Below are 15,916 nucleotides of genomic sequence, written 5' to 3'. Positions count from 1 at the left end.
GGAATCGAAATATAAGTTTAGGGATTAAATTGGCTATAAATAATGTATAGGGACTAAATTGACGGAAAAAAAAAGTTTAAGGACTAAATTGGCGATTTTCCCTTGCACTTACTAGTTTTAGGATTCAGGTTGCAGATCATCAAAAAAAAAAAGGATTCAGATTGCAGTAACTTATTGAAGTAATTCATTAATAAAGTTTTTGATAAAAAGCACTTATTAAATGCTTAAATACTTTTAAATATATTGTTTGAATACATAATTGAATAAGTGTTTATTGTATTAGATAATGTATAATTTAAATTTTTTTAAATGTATTTATCTCTTTATTTAATTTATAATATTGAATAAATTGAATAAATTGAATATTTTATTTTTTAAAACATGTATTCTTTAGAGCGTGGGAGCTAACTAATAAGCCATTGCTCGGTTCTAGTACCTGATGACTTCCCAATTGAGGAGACACCTTGTCTGTGTATTTTCCAGAAGCTGCTACAATCATAGAAATCATTATATAACATAATGCGTCCATCTTTTGCTCCAAAATATCCCAGGAGATACTCCTGTTAATTGGCAAAATATCCAAAACTTGAGGTACTGCTATGCTCAGAGGGGTTGCAAGTCAAAAAGAATTGTTGCAATTGAATTTTCTATTCAGTTCAAGATAAGGTGTGCCTGCATGTCCATTACTATTCAAAATGCATCACTGAATGATCCAAAAAAGGAACATCACTCCAAGTAGAATTCAAAGAAGAGTTAAAAAAATTTGGATTGACACTATGAAAGAATAGCGACGAAAGTCAGGGTTGACAATGCATCTGTCAATGCAAATTACAACATCAAATTAGAAAAATGAGGGAAATTTTTTTCCTGTCAAAGTGATGGTTATTCAATTGAAACAATTCTCCGGTTGATGTATCTGAATTTACAAATATCCTCAAAGAAATCATCTGCACTGCTGTGGCTGCTCTTCATCTGAAGAATCTTTATGGTCATCTTTCTTAAGTTCCTTGCATACCGCAACAAGGATTCCAGGGTACTCATTTTCTGCTCAGCATTTAAGGGAGATCTGATTGTGATTACAAGCTTCTCCAGGCAAGGAATCACAAACCTTGAGTCCACCTGCCAAGAAAAGGAAAAACAACATGACCCCCGAACAGTGACTATATGCCTAATTAAACATCAATCACCAACCAAGAGAGAGTTCTTAGTTCATGCTCACATTTTTTAGGCTGTTCTTCTGGCAAAGAGCAGCAAACATGGCACCATGTATGTCAAAGGTTAGCAGCTTGGGGTGGCTATTGAAGAAGTCAACCAAATCAACCTCCGGAAAGGGCAATAGGGCATCAAAATCACCCGTAAATTCTACCTTCATATAGAGGTGCTTCACCTCACTGGCCAATTGCAGCATTGTACTTATAGCATTCCAGCACCACTGCACTCCTCTCATAGACAATGACTCGAGGGCCACAAGTTTTCCAAAATCCACTATGTATACTCGACCTGGCACGAAACAAGCCATGATTGGTGAACATAACAAACTCCATAAAGAAAATTTTTTGGGCAAAGAATTGGCTTAAAATAACATGACAAATACCTGAATTATTTGCAATGGTGAGATCTCTCAAGCATTGTGTTTCTCTGACTCTAATCCAGCTACAGCCCTGAACTTCAAGTAGTTCGAGCCTAGGAGAAGTGATAGAAATCGAGCAATTACCCAAGCCATAGAAGTCAAGCTTGCATTGCTGCAGAAAAGCCAATTCAATTGATACGGACCCCAATCCCTCACAACCAAGGAGAGAGAGATTGGTTAAAGAGGGACAAGCTCGTAGGGCAGCAGATAGTGCGGGATCTTCCATCCTAGCACCTACTATTTCAAGATTTTTTAGCCTATGAAATGTGTCCCACTTAGGAGAATGAATCATTAAGACTCCCCAGAGCTTCAAGGACTCCAAATTTGACGCAGCCCTAATGCAGTCCAACTTGGAAGGGATATCAACACAAGACTGATGATCAATGATGTTGTCCATACGCAGCTCCAGGTTCCGAAGGAATGGCCCTTGGTGCAGTAGCCAAGAAGCAAGGCCAAGACTGGTAAAAGGGCAGTAGACAACAAGGTCTTCTAACCGATCAATGGATGAAACCATCCCCGACACAACCAAATCCGGGGTCAGCCCACATTTGAGGTTATCAAAAATGTTGCGAGGGAAGTAAAGACTCCGAAAATAGGGAATTGAATACTTCCATCGCTGGGACACACAAGCGCAAGATGCCACATCTTTGGCATTATTGATATGGGACAAGATAAATTGAACAACAGCATCAGGCAAAGAGTCCATATATCTGGGTACAACAATCAAACAGCTAATGTTTAATTAGATTTAGCTATAAAAATCCAAACTTGAGCAAGGGGGGGTGAGGAAGAATTCCTCAGAAGAATGATTATCTTGAGCAAATTGAATAGATTTTTACTGGGTTTCATGCACAAATGAATATAATTCAAAACTCCAATCAACAAAATCAATCTTAAGCAAATAAAGCAGTTAAAAACAAAATTTAAAGAACCGTCTATTAAGTTTCAAATGCTACAAGAAGATTCTATATTAGGACTTCATTATGACCAGATTTGTAAAACCAAAACCGATAAACATTTGAGCTTATTGCCTCAAGCTAAAAGCTCAATATCTGAAGATTCATCAACAACAGAAGCCAAAATGGGAAATAAGATCTTAAAAGAACCTGCGTAAATCAAGCGAAAAAAAAATTTCTTCCGAGCGTAAAATGGGAAATAAGATGCAATAATGTCCTACGTAAAATGCACCGAGGAATCACAATTGAATTGAATGTAAAGAAACAAGAGTTGGAGGAGCTTACAATCAGGACGTGAAGAAAATGCCCAAATCAGAGCTTTACTGTTTGTGGGCTAGAGCTTATGGGAGAGAGAAAGAGAGAGAGCAGTAGAAGAAGAGAAGACGAGGAAAGAGTAGGCGCGGGTTTATAAGGAGGAGGGGGTGGTGGTATAGCTGAAGCTGTTCAAATTTCAAAGTTTTCGAATGTGCGTGAGGTGATGAGGTGAGGGTGCGTTTTGCTGTGGGGGAAATATTTTTGGCTCTGCACATTTTGACGCCAGACTCTCTCTCTCTCTCTCTCTCTCGTCTCTTTCCTCTAAATCCCTAGCATCTGATTTGAATCTCATAGCATGCAATTTCTCAAAGGCCCGCCTCGTTTTTGAATTTTTTTGAATTTTATGACCGTTTTTGGCATTGTACTATCGGTTTACTCGAGTCTGGTCTTGGTCTTGGGCTCTTCCTAAACTTCTAGTAGTGACATTTTAGACTCTTAACCAAATCAAAAGTCGAAATGGTATGGTAGTTCAGTTGAAATGAAACTCACATATCAACAGCAAACTTATTTTTATTTTTATCTCTCTGTGTTACCAAGGAGAACTACTTACTTCCAGCAATCTACATTTTTTTGCTTCTTTCAATATATAGGCACTAATACATTTCAGTATTGTTTGGATAGAGTATTATTTTAAACAATAAAATACTGAAGCATTTTTTGTGATATGATATACTTGACATAAAAATGTGATTGAAACTATAAAAAAATATATTGAAAAATGTGCTCACGATACAAGTCAAATATTATTTGGCATAATTGAGCTATCCAGATATAAGTTTTTTGGGATGAAGAGTCTGCTATTATGATTATAAAGTTCTGTACTGAGGATTCTTTACTTTAGCTATTATATGCTGCTTCATAAAAAAAAGGAAAAAAGAAAAAACTAAAATTAATCAAATTGAATCAATTAGATGTTTTTAATCAAGTACGATAGACTTGAAAATTCAAATTGGATTAGGACAACTACCGCGTTATAAACTATTACTAGTATTTGGATGAAATATGTACATAATAGACTTCGTTGTAAGCACGTCTTCTTTGATGATTAGACTTATTCTTATGGTATAGAAAGCTTATGTGTGAAGATTAAGGGAAAGTTCGATAAGAAGGGGAGGGGGCGGTGTCGGTAGAGAAAGGAGGAGGGGATAGGTTGGTGGATGGTTGTTGTAGGAAATTTCAACAAATTTTAAAAAAATGTTCCAATTCCAAAATACATTTCAAAAATACATAATTCAAACAGACTACAAAAAAATTTATTAAAAAAAACACCTAATCCATACAGATCATAATTTCTTAGTCAAACATACAAAATATTTCACACTCAAAACAACCATTCTTTCACACAGACACAACACACAAAAAACACATTTTCCGTATTTGCAAGTAGTTCATTACTGTCAAAAAGTAATATTCAAGAAATTAATATCATATAAACTTAAAATATAATATTACTATTCAACTACAAAATACACATGAAATAAAATATTTCATGTGTAATTTAGCTGGTTAATCAAATAGAACTGACTATATAAATTCAGCAAATCAAAAGTTTAATGATTAAATTTCAATCTTTAAATTTCAGACTTCAATTTGCAGTTTTATCAAGCCACCCTGCCTTATATTTTCCTTTTTTTTTTTTTGTTGGGTCAAAAAAAGCCGCCCTATACTAAGTTTTCTAAACTTGTAAAATTATCTACTCTTTATACACACGGTACAACAGCTCAAGGCCACGGTTGGCTAATGGGGTCTTCTAAGTTAACTACGGTGGTCAACCTTGTTTTAATTCATTCATACACATTTGCACGGCTTATGCTAGTAAATTCCCTATTAGAATGCTAACACAAATCAAAAATCCAAAGATAAGGTTATGCTTAATGTTGAAATTGTTTTCTTTAAAAAAAAAATGCAAACGCTTTACAATTTATGTTGTATATCTATTTTATACCCTCGAGCGGCATGCATTAAATAATTTTATTTTGATAAAAAATTTCGAATAGGATCTAATTCTTCTAACAGTTCTAATGGAAGAAACTTTAACCATTAGATTGGCTCTCCAAATGGCAAGAGAAGCAGGCTGGAGGGAAATTGCAATCTTATCAGAGTACAAAACAGCTACGGACCAAATTGGAAGCAACAATGTGCAGGATGGTATTCTAGCAACCATTCTAGAGGACATTGAGGATCTAACACAAGGCTTCGAGTATCGCACAATATCTTTTGTACCTAGAACGTCTAATGTAGCAAGTCATATGCTAGCATATTTTGCAACAAAGCTAGTTAATGACATCGATTGGGTAAATGATTTCCTAAGCTGGTTGATAAAAGCAGCTAGGAAAGATAAGAGGGCTGTTGCCCCTTTTTGTAACTAATCATTGTATTATTAAATGTTAATATATATAATGATATTGCCATTTGTTGAAAAAAGAAAAAAAGAGACATCTACGGGAGTTGGCATTTGATAGTTAAATTTTGTCAACCCTTCTACGTACAACATTTCCTGATAGTTTGCTCACGCAACGTGCAGCCTGCCATCATATATATATATATTAAAAAATAAAATAAAGACGGGGAACGAATGAACGAAAAAAGAGAGAAATAAAAGGAAGGAAGGAACTTGATAAGACCGTGTCTGTGTTTTAGTGTCTAATTTTCATCAGGTCAGTACAAGATGATGGAAATAAAAAAGTAATTCTGTTGTTTATAGTAGAAATAAAAGTAAAATATAGGTAAATTAACTAGATCAGAAATGATAGCCGTCATTTTGCAAGACAAATGTACGTGTTTAGATTTCCAGACATATGCAATGTTTTTCCCTCACAAACACGCGAAACTATCATCATCTTGCCCATACCCATATGTTTATTTGTCCCCGACCCAGATCATGCACGTTACTTGAACTTGACCAAAAAGGATAAATCAGCATTCGCGTACCATTATTAGTTAGACGTCAATTCATATTACGAACTGATAGCGTACGTGATCCAGCTACTTCAAATTGCATCTATACAATTATTTTCCAGCTAAGGTCAGCCGAAGACGACAGAGTCTTGTTTCTTGTGACTCTCAAAACTGTCGAAAATCTCCGCTGAATCGGCTATCACTAGAGTAGTTGGTTAGCATATTTACTGCACTAACTGGCTTCTTTTATATTCATTTGAGTGCGTTGTACATTCATATGGTCTACTAATGTGACTTTTCTTAGATTCATATGGATGCATAGTACATTCGTATGATTTGATGGTAATTCAGTTTCCGTCGATTCTCCTTGATCCAGTTGGGTCACACCCTTAAAATAGATCAGAGTAGCAATGAAAGTAGACGGTAACGAGTACAAAAAAAAAATAAATCAAGAAACTTATATAGAAACTATGGGAGTTAGTATTTGATTAGTGGTTTGATTTATTCCAACATAAGTTAAAGATGAGGTTTATACATAAAAATTTGCATGAATATCTTTATCTGCGCATATCGAATTTGTAAGATCAAATCCAATCACAACTACAATATAGCTTCATCAAAATTTCGACCATCATTTGCAATTTTTTGTATTTTTTGCCCATGATACAGATAGACCTCCGTTATGCTGAAACTAATACGTTTTCTCTATGAAAGATTAAAAACATACTATTACGTAATAATACACAAGTATTAATTCCTTAATATTACTAAATAATAGTAGTGGGCCAACGAAGAAGAAATGATCCACCATTATCTGGGTTTGGACAGGAGATTATTTGTTTAAATATATTTATTTACATCAACATTACAATTTTCAATACATTTTTTTAATTATCTTTTTATCTCACATACATCACATCACAAAAAAATGCTACCGTAAAAATATTTCAAATAATTTACAATCCAAATACACTACTATTTTTTATGACTTTTAATCTATAGTAGCAGCAGTTATTGTCCTCGTGGTTTACGTCAGTAAAAGTAAAGTACTTTGGGATCCACTTGTGAGCATGTGAATGGTCAAATTATGGAATTACTCGGACCGCAAAGCGATCCATAGAGTAAGCCCCAAGGAATTCAACATGGATTATCTCAATCATTGGGAATTAAGAAAATGATGAAAATAAGCATTATGGGACGGGACCGGATTACTTAGCTATTATGGGAGATTAGTTTATAATGAAAAATGAGTAGCAACAAAGGCAACTGCTGCGCTGCTGGGAGTGGTGACAAATATTGCACTTTATCCGCTTTGGTCCCTTTGTTTTGTTTAAGCGTTTTTATATAGTACTACTATTCATTATTCGTGGGCACGCCTTTTCCCCTCTTCCCACCTTTCCTTTTCACCTTTGCTTCTCCTTAACGTTCCGCAGCCAAATAATCAAATTTTTAATTGGGCAATTAATCCGAGTCCATAAAAAACAATTATGTTGGTTTTCGTTTTGTAGGAGACATTTGCTATTGGCACCACTGGTCCAACTTTTGACGCTCCACCGACTCACCAAATTAAATTACTGTAAGAGAGAATTAAAAGGATCACTAAACATGCTTTGATTGCTGTAGGATGCACCGTATGATTATATTATTATTACTAGATTGATTTCTTTCTATGGGTGCTTATTCTGTCTATGTAAATGAATATTTTTAAGCATGATTATTTTTATTGAAAGTGCCTTGAACATTTTTTAGGGAAAATGATTTTTTCGTCATTCACTTTTAAAATATTATATTTACATTTCTGAAAAATTAAAGTTAGCAAAATTTGGTTACAACTCCAGATTTCGACCTCTTTTTAGCTTAAAACTCAACACGTAATTCACATATAGTCATTTTTTATGTGTAGAAAAGATCAGATTTCACTTTTTTAGTGGCAAAATAAATATGAATTTAGTCAGATCTCACTTTCTTACAAAAAAAAATATGGTTCGAATTAGATCTTACTTTTTTGTGGGCAAAAATTAATATCGATCGGATCATATATTTAACTATAAATGGGATTTGACATTTTCATCTATAAAAAAAAAATCATGTATGGATTACGTGATAGATTCATAGTAGAAAGTTGTTGAAAACATACATTGAGACCGAAATTTATGGATTTGATTTTTGTAAATGACGTAAAGTTATCATTTTGAAGTAAATAATGAAAAGTTTTATTCAGCGAAATGTGAAAGACATTTTTTTTATTGAGCTTTCAAAAATTTTAAGAAAATTTAACTTGAAGAGTGAAATCGAATAATAAGTTTTACAAAATGTTCCCAAGCATGCTAGAAAAACTTTTTGTATAGCCAAGCCTTAGAAGCATTACGCTTCTGAGCAAACTCCTTGATAAGTTCGAGCTTTTATTTCAATTGAGATAATTAGTTTGGTTCTCAAATGAAGGAATCCGATCAAAATTATGCAAAAAAAAAGTCTAACAAACACATTCTATATTTTTCCCTTTTATCTCCAAATTTAACAGCATAAGATTAAATTGAACAAAAAAAAAAATAATAGATATACTAGATTTTTCTATTTTTTTTTATCATTGAGGCAATCAAAATATATTTTTACAGTTGCCATTTAAGATAGAAAAAATAATTTCTAATTCTTTACCACAACAGTTGTCTTTTTTTTTTTTTTTTGGCAAAGATTACAAATTTATTCTCCATCACCAATCCGAATCAAGCCTCACACTTAGATATAACCCGTTTTCAAAGATTCAAATATAATATAATTTGAATCATTGAATTTTTGAAAATCAGGTCGCTTCAAAGTTTTGGTCCCAAATCAGTGGCGGTTGGGTAATAGTATCAAATGTAGTGTCCGTATCAATCTTTTATTTTATGATGCAATTTACCGCGATATTCCACAATGAATAAGTTCGGCGCTAATCCCAAACACGGTCTTATAGTGAACTACGTGACTGAAGGGAAGGAATAAAAAAGAGAGAGCATATGTTCACTATGGAATACACTTGTCCCCGACGATTCCAAGGCCAGTTGTCTCTACCGCTTTTAGAGAGAGAAAAATTCGCCAAAAATTAACTCCTACAGAGAGAAAGTGGAGCAGAGTAAGAATCGAGGAGTGTGGGCGGTTCAGATGCTGTGGAGATGGGGAAACTGTCGCAACAGCAACTGCCAGTCGCACGGCAGCAGCAACAACGACAAGGCTCGACTGAGGAGGGTGGAGTCGGTTCTTCAATCTTCTGCTGTCGGAGATGTTCGGCGGCTTTCAACAGAATTGCGAGAGATTGCGGTTGTAAATGCGTTTTTGTTTTGTTATTAAGTGTTGCCGTGTTTGTTTATGCCTTGTTTTCGGTCGTTCATCTTTCATCCAAGGAAATTGGGTATGATGCAAAAGATGCCATCAAAATTCGTGGTATGCATTTCCATAATCAGTTAAAATTACTTCCCATTTTGCGCTTGGATCGCTGTGATGACGGATTTTTGTTTGTCTGGAATTTTGTGATGAGGGTTTTCTTTTTTCTCTTTGATATTTTTTTCTTTGGCTATTTTGGACTCGTGGGTATTTCTTTTGCACGATATTGATCAATAATTGGGATTTTCAGTTGTTTGTTGAAGTGTCAGTACCTCGCCTTTTTTGAAGATATTACGTTGTTTGAGTGATGTCTCCTGGGAAGCCTGTGTGGATTGTAGTTTAGTTATCCGGATTAATCTTTTTTTTTTTTTTTTAAATTTGTTTGAAAGTATGTGAGCAAATTCTCTTCCTCTGGAGAGTCTTACTGGGAGAGCTATGTTAGGATGGTTTTAAATTTCAAGCACTTTTGTCAATTCTAGTTGATTGTTATGAGTATATGCAAAAAGGTAGATACAATAATGTAGTCCTTCATGGGGTTTTTTCCGCCTCTCTACTGGAATTGATATTTCCAATTATGGATATTAAACTTTGGGCTGCTAAGGTTATTTGTAAGATGAAGATGAATACGGTGGTTTGACCTAAAGACCTTGCGTTTTTCTGCATTGAAATGTGTTGATTGTATGAGTATATGGGCACGGTTATATGCTGCATAATTTTTTTTTTTTCATTTCTTGTCCCATGACTGCTTGAACGATTTAAACTTTCAAATGTTTAGTGTCTCTTGCTAGTGTCTTTTGGCAATTGCTGACAACTGCCATCAGTCTTTTTCCTTTCTATCTGGTTTTCACAAAACCCATACTTGAAGTGTTACATCTGGTATCTTGTTCTCTAAATTTATCTACGGAAGTACTTCAAATTGGTGGGTCGTCCCTGGAAGCTCATAATTTCCTGGGCAGTTCATATTCTTTCTGCTTTAAATGAGACTTTTTCGGCAGAACCGATCTTACTGGAAAAAAGGGGGAATAAAGATATTCTTGAGTATTCTGGATTAGATTTCTCTTCCAACTAATCAGTATATGTTACTGTTGGTGTGCCAAAATTACCAGGGAAGATATATGAACAGCAAAGTTGTCCACTCTTTTGTTGCCTAAATTTGTTGTTTGTTGCTAGAGTTTGATTTTTTCTCGAGTGGTTCTCTCTATTTATCCAAGATTAGCATGCTTGCGATAGTAGCATGTTACTTTTGTGTATACCCCCTATCTGAAATTGAAAAACACAAGAAACTGGTGATTTTTCTTTACATGTAGCTGACAGGTTACTTATTTTTCTTCTTCTCATTCTGTTCTTTTCAGCCACAGTTCAAGCATACTTAAGACTGCAGAAGCCTGTAGCACAGCTTCTGCCTCACATTAATGAGTTAGAATATGATATCTTTGGGGAGATAGGTGTTCCTTCCACAAAGGTTTGCAACAAGCCTTTATAGCTAGCTCTATTTGTGTTGGTGAAATATGATACAATTAACATAACATTACTTCATTTAAATAGGTTGCTGTCCTATCCATGCACCGGGCAGGTTTATCTAACATTACGGATGTGGTCTTTGGCGTCCTTTCTGATCCACTGAGTGTTCCCATTAATCCAGTGTTCCTAAGCGTGCTCAAGTCATCTTTTGTGGAGCTATTTCTTCTACAGTCCAACTTGACACTGACTAACACAACTTTCGGAGAGCCCTCTTCATTTGAAATTCTGAAGTTTCCTGGTGGAATCACATTAATCCCTGAGCAATCTCCTTCAATCTGGAGCGTACCACAGATCCTCTTTAATTTTACTCTTAACAACTCCATATATGAGATTAGAGAAAAGTTTGTTGAGTTGAAGACACAGTTGAAGTTGGGTTTGGATCTGATGCCTGATGAGGTATACTCGCAAAACTGTTGACTCGATAATTTTTAGATGAGGTCTTACTTACTTTACTTTTTACAGTGTAACAATTGTTCTGGACGAGAATAATGTGGTTCAACATTTCCCAAGGTCGATATTTAAACATACAGAATTTGCACATTTTGATGAAGTTCACATCAAGGGATAATCTGTCTGCAATTTTGAAAAGAGGAAACTGAAATTGTATTTGTTACTTGCCTGAATAGCTTGGTCCTAAGTTATTTATTCCCCAGTGATACAACTTTTCATCACAAGATTATAAGTTTTTTTTCGCTTGTCTGCAGATCGTTTACATACAGGTAACAAACAATAATGGATCTACTAGAGATCCTCCAGTTGTAGTTGAAGCTTCAATTACTTCAAACTGGGGGATTCTGTTACCTCAGAGAATGAGACAATTGGCCAAAAAACTTATGGGGTCTCCAAAAAATCTTGGCCTTGACATGTATGTTTTTGGCAAAGTTAAGGAAGTCAGTTTATCTTCTTCTCTAAAGCATTCCCTTGACATTTTGCCACCAACTCCATCACCGTCTCCATCTCCATCCCCAGATTTACCATTTTATGGATCTGATCCTCCAGCTCCTGCGCCTAACTTTCCTCTTTCAGCACCTTGCTCTAACTTTGATGTATATGCACCTTCTGATCCAAGCCCAGAGAATGATCTTGACTATTTTTCTGCACCTTTACCAGCAGAAAATGGCCCAAAGTGTCGTTCTGGGCTTTCTCCAAGTTATTCACCAGTATCTCATGCCCATCCACCTAGTCCTAATATATCACCAAGTGCTTCTACTCCTTCCACAGGATCTATAGCACAGACTGGCCCTTCTCCTTTACCTGTAGTATCTTTTGGTTCTGGTCGTGGCTGGGAAAATGAAAATGGCAGAAGATTGGTGTCGCCACCACACTCATTGCCCTCAATCTCAGCTTCCTCTATGTGTAAGTTGCTGCTTCCAATACTTTGATTCTTAGTTCCATCATTTGAGTAATTATTGCTGAGAAATGCATTCCCAAATAATCTATGTTCAACACCACTTTGGTGTAGGAGATCTTGAGTTTAATGGATTTAATCTGATCCTGATAATAGCTGGAATAGGGTTTGTTTTCAAAGGTAAAAAACCTAAAAGTTGATTCTTAGATATGGGACAAAGATAACCTAGGATTTACACATTTAGGCTTTACTAGGATTAAGCTGTCCTTTAGAATACCAGCAAAACCTTAGAAATCTGTGCTTTATTTCGAATTTATACTTGAAGGGATAGGATCAGAGTTTTTCTTTTGCGTCAGGATAGTTTGGTATTTGACCTTTTGTTGCTGACCACTTGATTGGATGTCATTGTTGTGGTTAACTTCTAATACTATATGTTGATTCATGTTGTCTTCAGTAAGTTTTTGATGATATTTAAGTCTCTCTTTGTTATGCTTAGTTCATTTCTTGCACCCTACTACCCGCAGAGAGGGAGACAAGGGAAAATAGTACAATAGAGATAACAGAAGTTTGTGAATCTTCACATTCATGATGATTTGACTTTTGTCTTTGGATACAACAGATCAGCCGATTAACTAAGGTGTGCATTTGCAGATCCTGCGCTATCCTCTCCCTACCATATCTGGTGGGTTTGCTTATTCGGCCTCTTCATATTCCATCTTCTTTCTTACCCATTTTGATGACACTTGTGCCGCATTCTACTCAAAGTGGAGTTACCAGCATGCGTCATGGCAGGTTACAGTTTTGCTTTGGCTAGGATGATAAAAAGTTTGGCAGAAGGCTTTGGTTTGTAGGAAGACAAGGAATGCTAGTATACATGAATCAGAAAGTTGCAGGTTAAAGCCATAAAGGTGGCTGGCCACTCTCTTTAAGTGTGAAATATTTGGACGGTATTTTTCTGGGATGATATTCCCGAAGGGAATAACTCCTCAAGACATTGAAGGCTGATGATGAAGTTACTACTACGACTCCACTGCAGTCTTTCAAGGAAAGCCTAATTGAAAGCAGTGCAGGCTCTCCTTGAACATCTGCAACGGGCTAACCACAATTATACAAATACATAGGAGAACTAGCTAGATGATCGCAAATTAATGTTCTTGAGTATATATTTATGCTAATACCACTATTAAGCAATTGAGGATGTTAATTGCAGATGAGTTTTCATCCTTTTCTACTCTGCCTTGTATGCATTGTATATAAAAAAAAAGGGAGGTTGTTGTAGCAACCTCTCTCTTTGCCATGTGTATAGTCTCTTCTTTTGACAAGTGGTAGTTTTCATTTTAAGTTGAATTTTTGCTCCACTATTTTCTTTCAGTAGCCAAAAATCATAAACAGCTCTCCTCTTGAATTCTTTTCTTCTTTCTCTTTTGCCTTCAATCCTTATCTTCTTCTTTTTTCCTCATCTTCCTTTTTCCCCTCCAATTTTTTTTTTATAATTAATTATGCTAAGATTATTTTCTTACTATTGTTTTAGATGATTATTGTTGATCATGGAAAGGTATCATAACAATCAACTGATTTATATTGCCACTTTTTCCTCCATCAAATTTAACTTTTTAATCCAAAATTTTGCTTTTTACCTTTTTCTTTTCCCTCATTGTAATTTTTCTTTGCATTTCATCCTCCCACTCAATCAGTGCATCTTTTCCTCCTTCCTCTATTATTAACTAGACGTATATTTCTTTTGTTCTTTTGTTCAAAAATCATGATTCATGATCATCTCTTTTTTTATAAAAAACATAGACAATAGATCTTTTATCGCTACTCTTACTATCTAGTATATTATATATTTTTTTTATTCCCGTTTTTTTCCCTGATTCAAGAGGCCATATATGGACTTAATTTTTTTTCATTAATTATATTTTATTTAGCGTTTATCATTTTTCTTTTTTTGCCTCTTTATCCTGTTACCATGGTGTATTTATTTATTCTGGTTTGATCTCTTTGATATTCATTAGGTCTTATATTATTTTGGTTTTGCAAGTCAATTCTCCTTGTGTGAGATTTGTCTTAAATCTAAATGCGAAATTTGTATTTTGCAATTCTGGTGTTTTAGTTCCTTTTCAATGCATAATTGAATCTTGCACTTCCTTTAATAATTTGTATATAAAAGGTAGTAACATTGGCCCCTCTCAATAACATGAGATAAGAGTGATTGTGTAAACAAGTTTTTCATTTCCAACTTAACCTAGCAGCCCACAAGATAGCATTTGCAACTTAAGAAAGAGCATTAAAAATGTCAAAAGAAACGGAGGCTAGTTGAGCCTCGGCAACATAAAGCAACAATGAACAACAATCCACTTCATTTTTTGTTAAAGTAACTAAAGGAGCAGCACAAGAAGGCTAATGAAAGAGCTGCAGAAAAAACAACAATTACGAAAATAAATAAGCTTTCGGAAGTGGCAAGGAACGAATTACTGGAACTTAGCCATAGTCAATCTAAGGACTAAAACAAGGCTCCGTCATGTAACAAAGCAAACTCGTATAAACAATCAGCAGCATCACTGAGAATACGAAACCAAATTTAGAATGATATCATGTTATATACAACACTTCAAGAAGTGATTTAAGTGAGAAAATTTTGGCATATTCATTCCTTTTGAGACTGACATTTGGTCTCAATTAGAATAAAAAATAAATGTTAAGAGTTATATCCCAAACCTTACGAGGCCTAAATGAAATTATTAGAAGCTTTAGGAGAAGTTACTGAATTTATCCCTTAAATTACTTTACCATCGATCAAGACCTTCTTTTCTTTTTCTTTTTGAAGAAACCAACCAAGACTTGACATATCAATACAACAAAATTACTACTGTCAAAAAGCCTACGAGCAAAAATGAATAATCGGATGGACATAGAAAAATACTTTAAGAGCACAAAGACTAGCTAACTAATATAGGAGGGAGGAATGGGTTGAAAGGTATAGGGGAAAGAGTGTAAGTGGGAGAAGTGAGACGTCGCCCACTTACACTAAAAAAAAAAGACTAACTATTTAATATCAAAAGCTACCGCAATAATTCTATATATATATTTTTTATATTTTATGGAATGGGTTAGATGGTATAAGAAGAGGAAGTGTAAATGAGAACTCTCCAGATTGAACCCTCCCACTTATACACTTAAAAAAAAAACTAGCTAACTAATATCAAAGGCCACATTAATTAATAATTCTACATGTTTTTACACTTACCAACCTATCACTCTACCCAAGCCATCTCAAAGGTCAAGTATTTCAGTCAAAGAACCCCAACCGTCACAAACTAAGGCTCACAAATATAAACATGAAATTTTGAATAGTAGAAATAGATAATCTAACATAAGTTTAATAACAAAATAAACACATTCATATAATATTTAAAGAAAATATACAAAAATTTTTTTACTAATTTAAATTATCAGAGACAAAAGATGTATGCAATGTATAAAAGAACATATTGTAATATTAAAAAATGCAAAATTTGTTTAAAATATACTAGAGTTGTTGACAAGTAATTACAAATGTTCTATTGCTGTCCACCTAAATCTTTATGGTTTCATTTGCTGAAGTGTATGGCTAGACAGGGACCGAGATACATTGGGGCAGCAGGGTTATTCTACCTCTGTCCCTCTGAAAATCTATGAATTGTATATATGCAGAAATTATAACTATTGCCTCATAATTATGGAGTATTGTCCCACTATCTTTCAATAAGATACTTATAAAACGTTATTCTTTGTTTGTCACCTTTTTTTTAAACTTGGTCTTTAACAAATCAACAAAATTAAAAAAAAAAAAAAAACCATATCACCGCTCACAATTGGGTCAAAATCAATCAATAAGGACTCAATTTT

The 15,916-nt window shown here is 34.6% G+C and overlaps 2 protein-coding genes across 7 annotated transcripts; one reads left to right on the top strand and one right to left on the bottom strand.

Annotated features, from left to right (window-relative positions):
- Positions 1–741: 741 nt before the first annotated feature.
- Positions 742–3,009, bottom strand: LOC113762969 (F-box protein At1g10780). Of its 3 annotated transcripts, none has more exons than XM_027306632.1 (4): positions 2,872–3,009; positions 1,595–2,361; positions 1,220–1,500; positions 742–1,119 (listed from the first exon to the last, which is right to left on the bottom strand). In XM_027306632.1, exons 2-4 carry the CDS (start codon positions 2,334–2,336, stop codon positions 883–885), a joined length of 1,260 nt encoding a protein of 419 aa, XP_027162433.1. In that variant the 5' UTR covers positions 2,337–2,361; positions 2,872–3,009; the 3' UTR covers positions 742–882. The 3 variants fall into 3 exon arrangements, with proteins under 3 accessions (XP_027162433.1, XP_027162432.1, XP_027162434.1); XM_027306631.1 differs by having other exon boundaries at positions 1,595–2,340; XM_027306633.1 differs by having other exon boundaries at positions 1,595–2,275.
- Positions 3,010–8,829: 5,820 nt separating this feature from the next.
- On the top strand, positions 8,830–13,252 carry LOC113763933. 4 transcript variants are annotated; one of them, XM_027307930.1, is made up of 6 exons: positions 8,830–9,219; positions 10,512–10,621; positions 10,705–11,076; positions 11,385–12,036; positions 12,680–12,710; positions 12,821–13,252. In XM_027307930.1, the coding sequence occupies exons 1-6, from the start codon at positions 8,952–8,954 to the stop codon at positions 12,840–12,842; spliced, it is 1,455 nt and encodes a 484-aa protein (XP_027163731.1). In that variant the 5' UTR covers positions 8,830–8,951; the 3' UTR covers positions 12,843–13,252. The 4 variants fall into 4 exon arrangements, with proteins under 4 accessions (XP_027163731.1, XP_027163733.1, XP_027163730.1 ...); XM_027307932.1 differs by having other exon boundaries at positions 12,648–12,710; XM_027307929.1 differs by having other exon boundaries at positions 12,680–13,252.
- Positions 13,253–15,916: the final 2,664 nt, after the last annotated feature.

The sequence above is a fragment of the Coffea eugenioides genome, chromosome 2, assembly GCF_003713205.1.
Source record: "Coffea eugenioides isolate CCC68of chromosome 2, Ceug_1.0, whole genome shotgun sequence".
In the NCBI taxonomy this organism is placed as follows: Eukaryota; Viridiplantae; Streptophyta; class Magnoliopsida; order Gentianales; family Rubiaceae; genus Coffea; species Coffea eugenioides.
This window is presented reverse-complemented; position numbering and strand designations above follow the sequence as displayed.

Bases quoted from the DNA above. Each gene is read 5' to 3' on its own strand.
- LOC113762969 (XM_027306632.1), bottom strand. From the start codon at position 2,336: ATGGACTCTTTGCCTGATGCTGTTGTTCAATTTATCTTGTCCCATATC. The intron at 1,501-1,594 runs GTATTTGTCATG...GTTTCGTGCCAG, and splicing joins CACCATTGCAAATAATTCAG to GTCGAGTATACATAGTGGAT. The intron at 1,120-1,219 runs GTGAGCATGAAC...TTTTCTTGGCAG, and splicing joins AGAAGAACAGCCTAAAAAAT to GTGGACTCAAGGTTTGTGAT.
- LOC113763933 (XM_027307929.1), top strand. From the start codon at position 8,952: ATGGGGAAACTGTCGCAACAGCAACTGCCAGTCGCACGGCAGCAGCAA. The intron at 9,220-10,511 runs GTATGCATTTCC...TGTTCTTTTCAG, and splicing joins AGATGCCATCAAAATTCGTG to CCACAGTTCAAGCATACTTA. The intron at 10,622-10,704 runs GTTTGCAACAAG...TCATTTAAATAG, and splicing joins TAGGTGTTCCTTCCACAAAG to GTTGCTGTCCTATCCATGCA.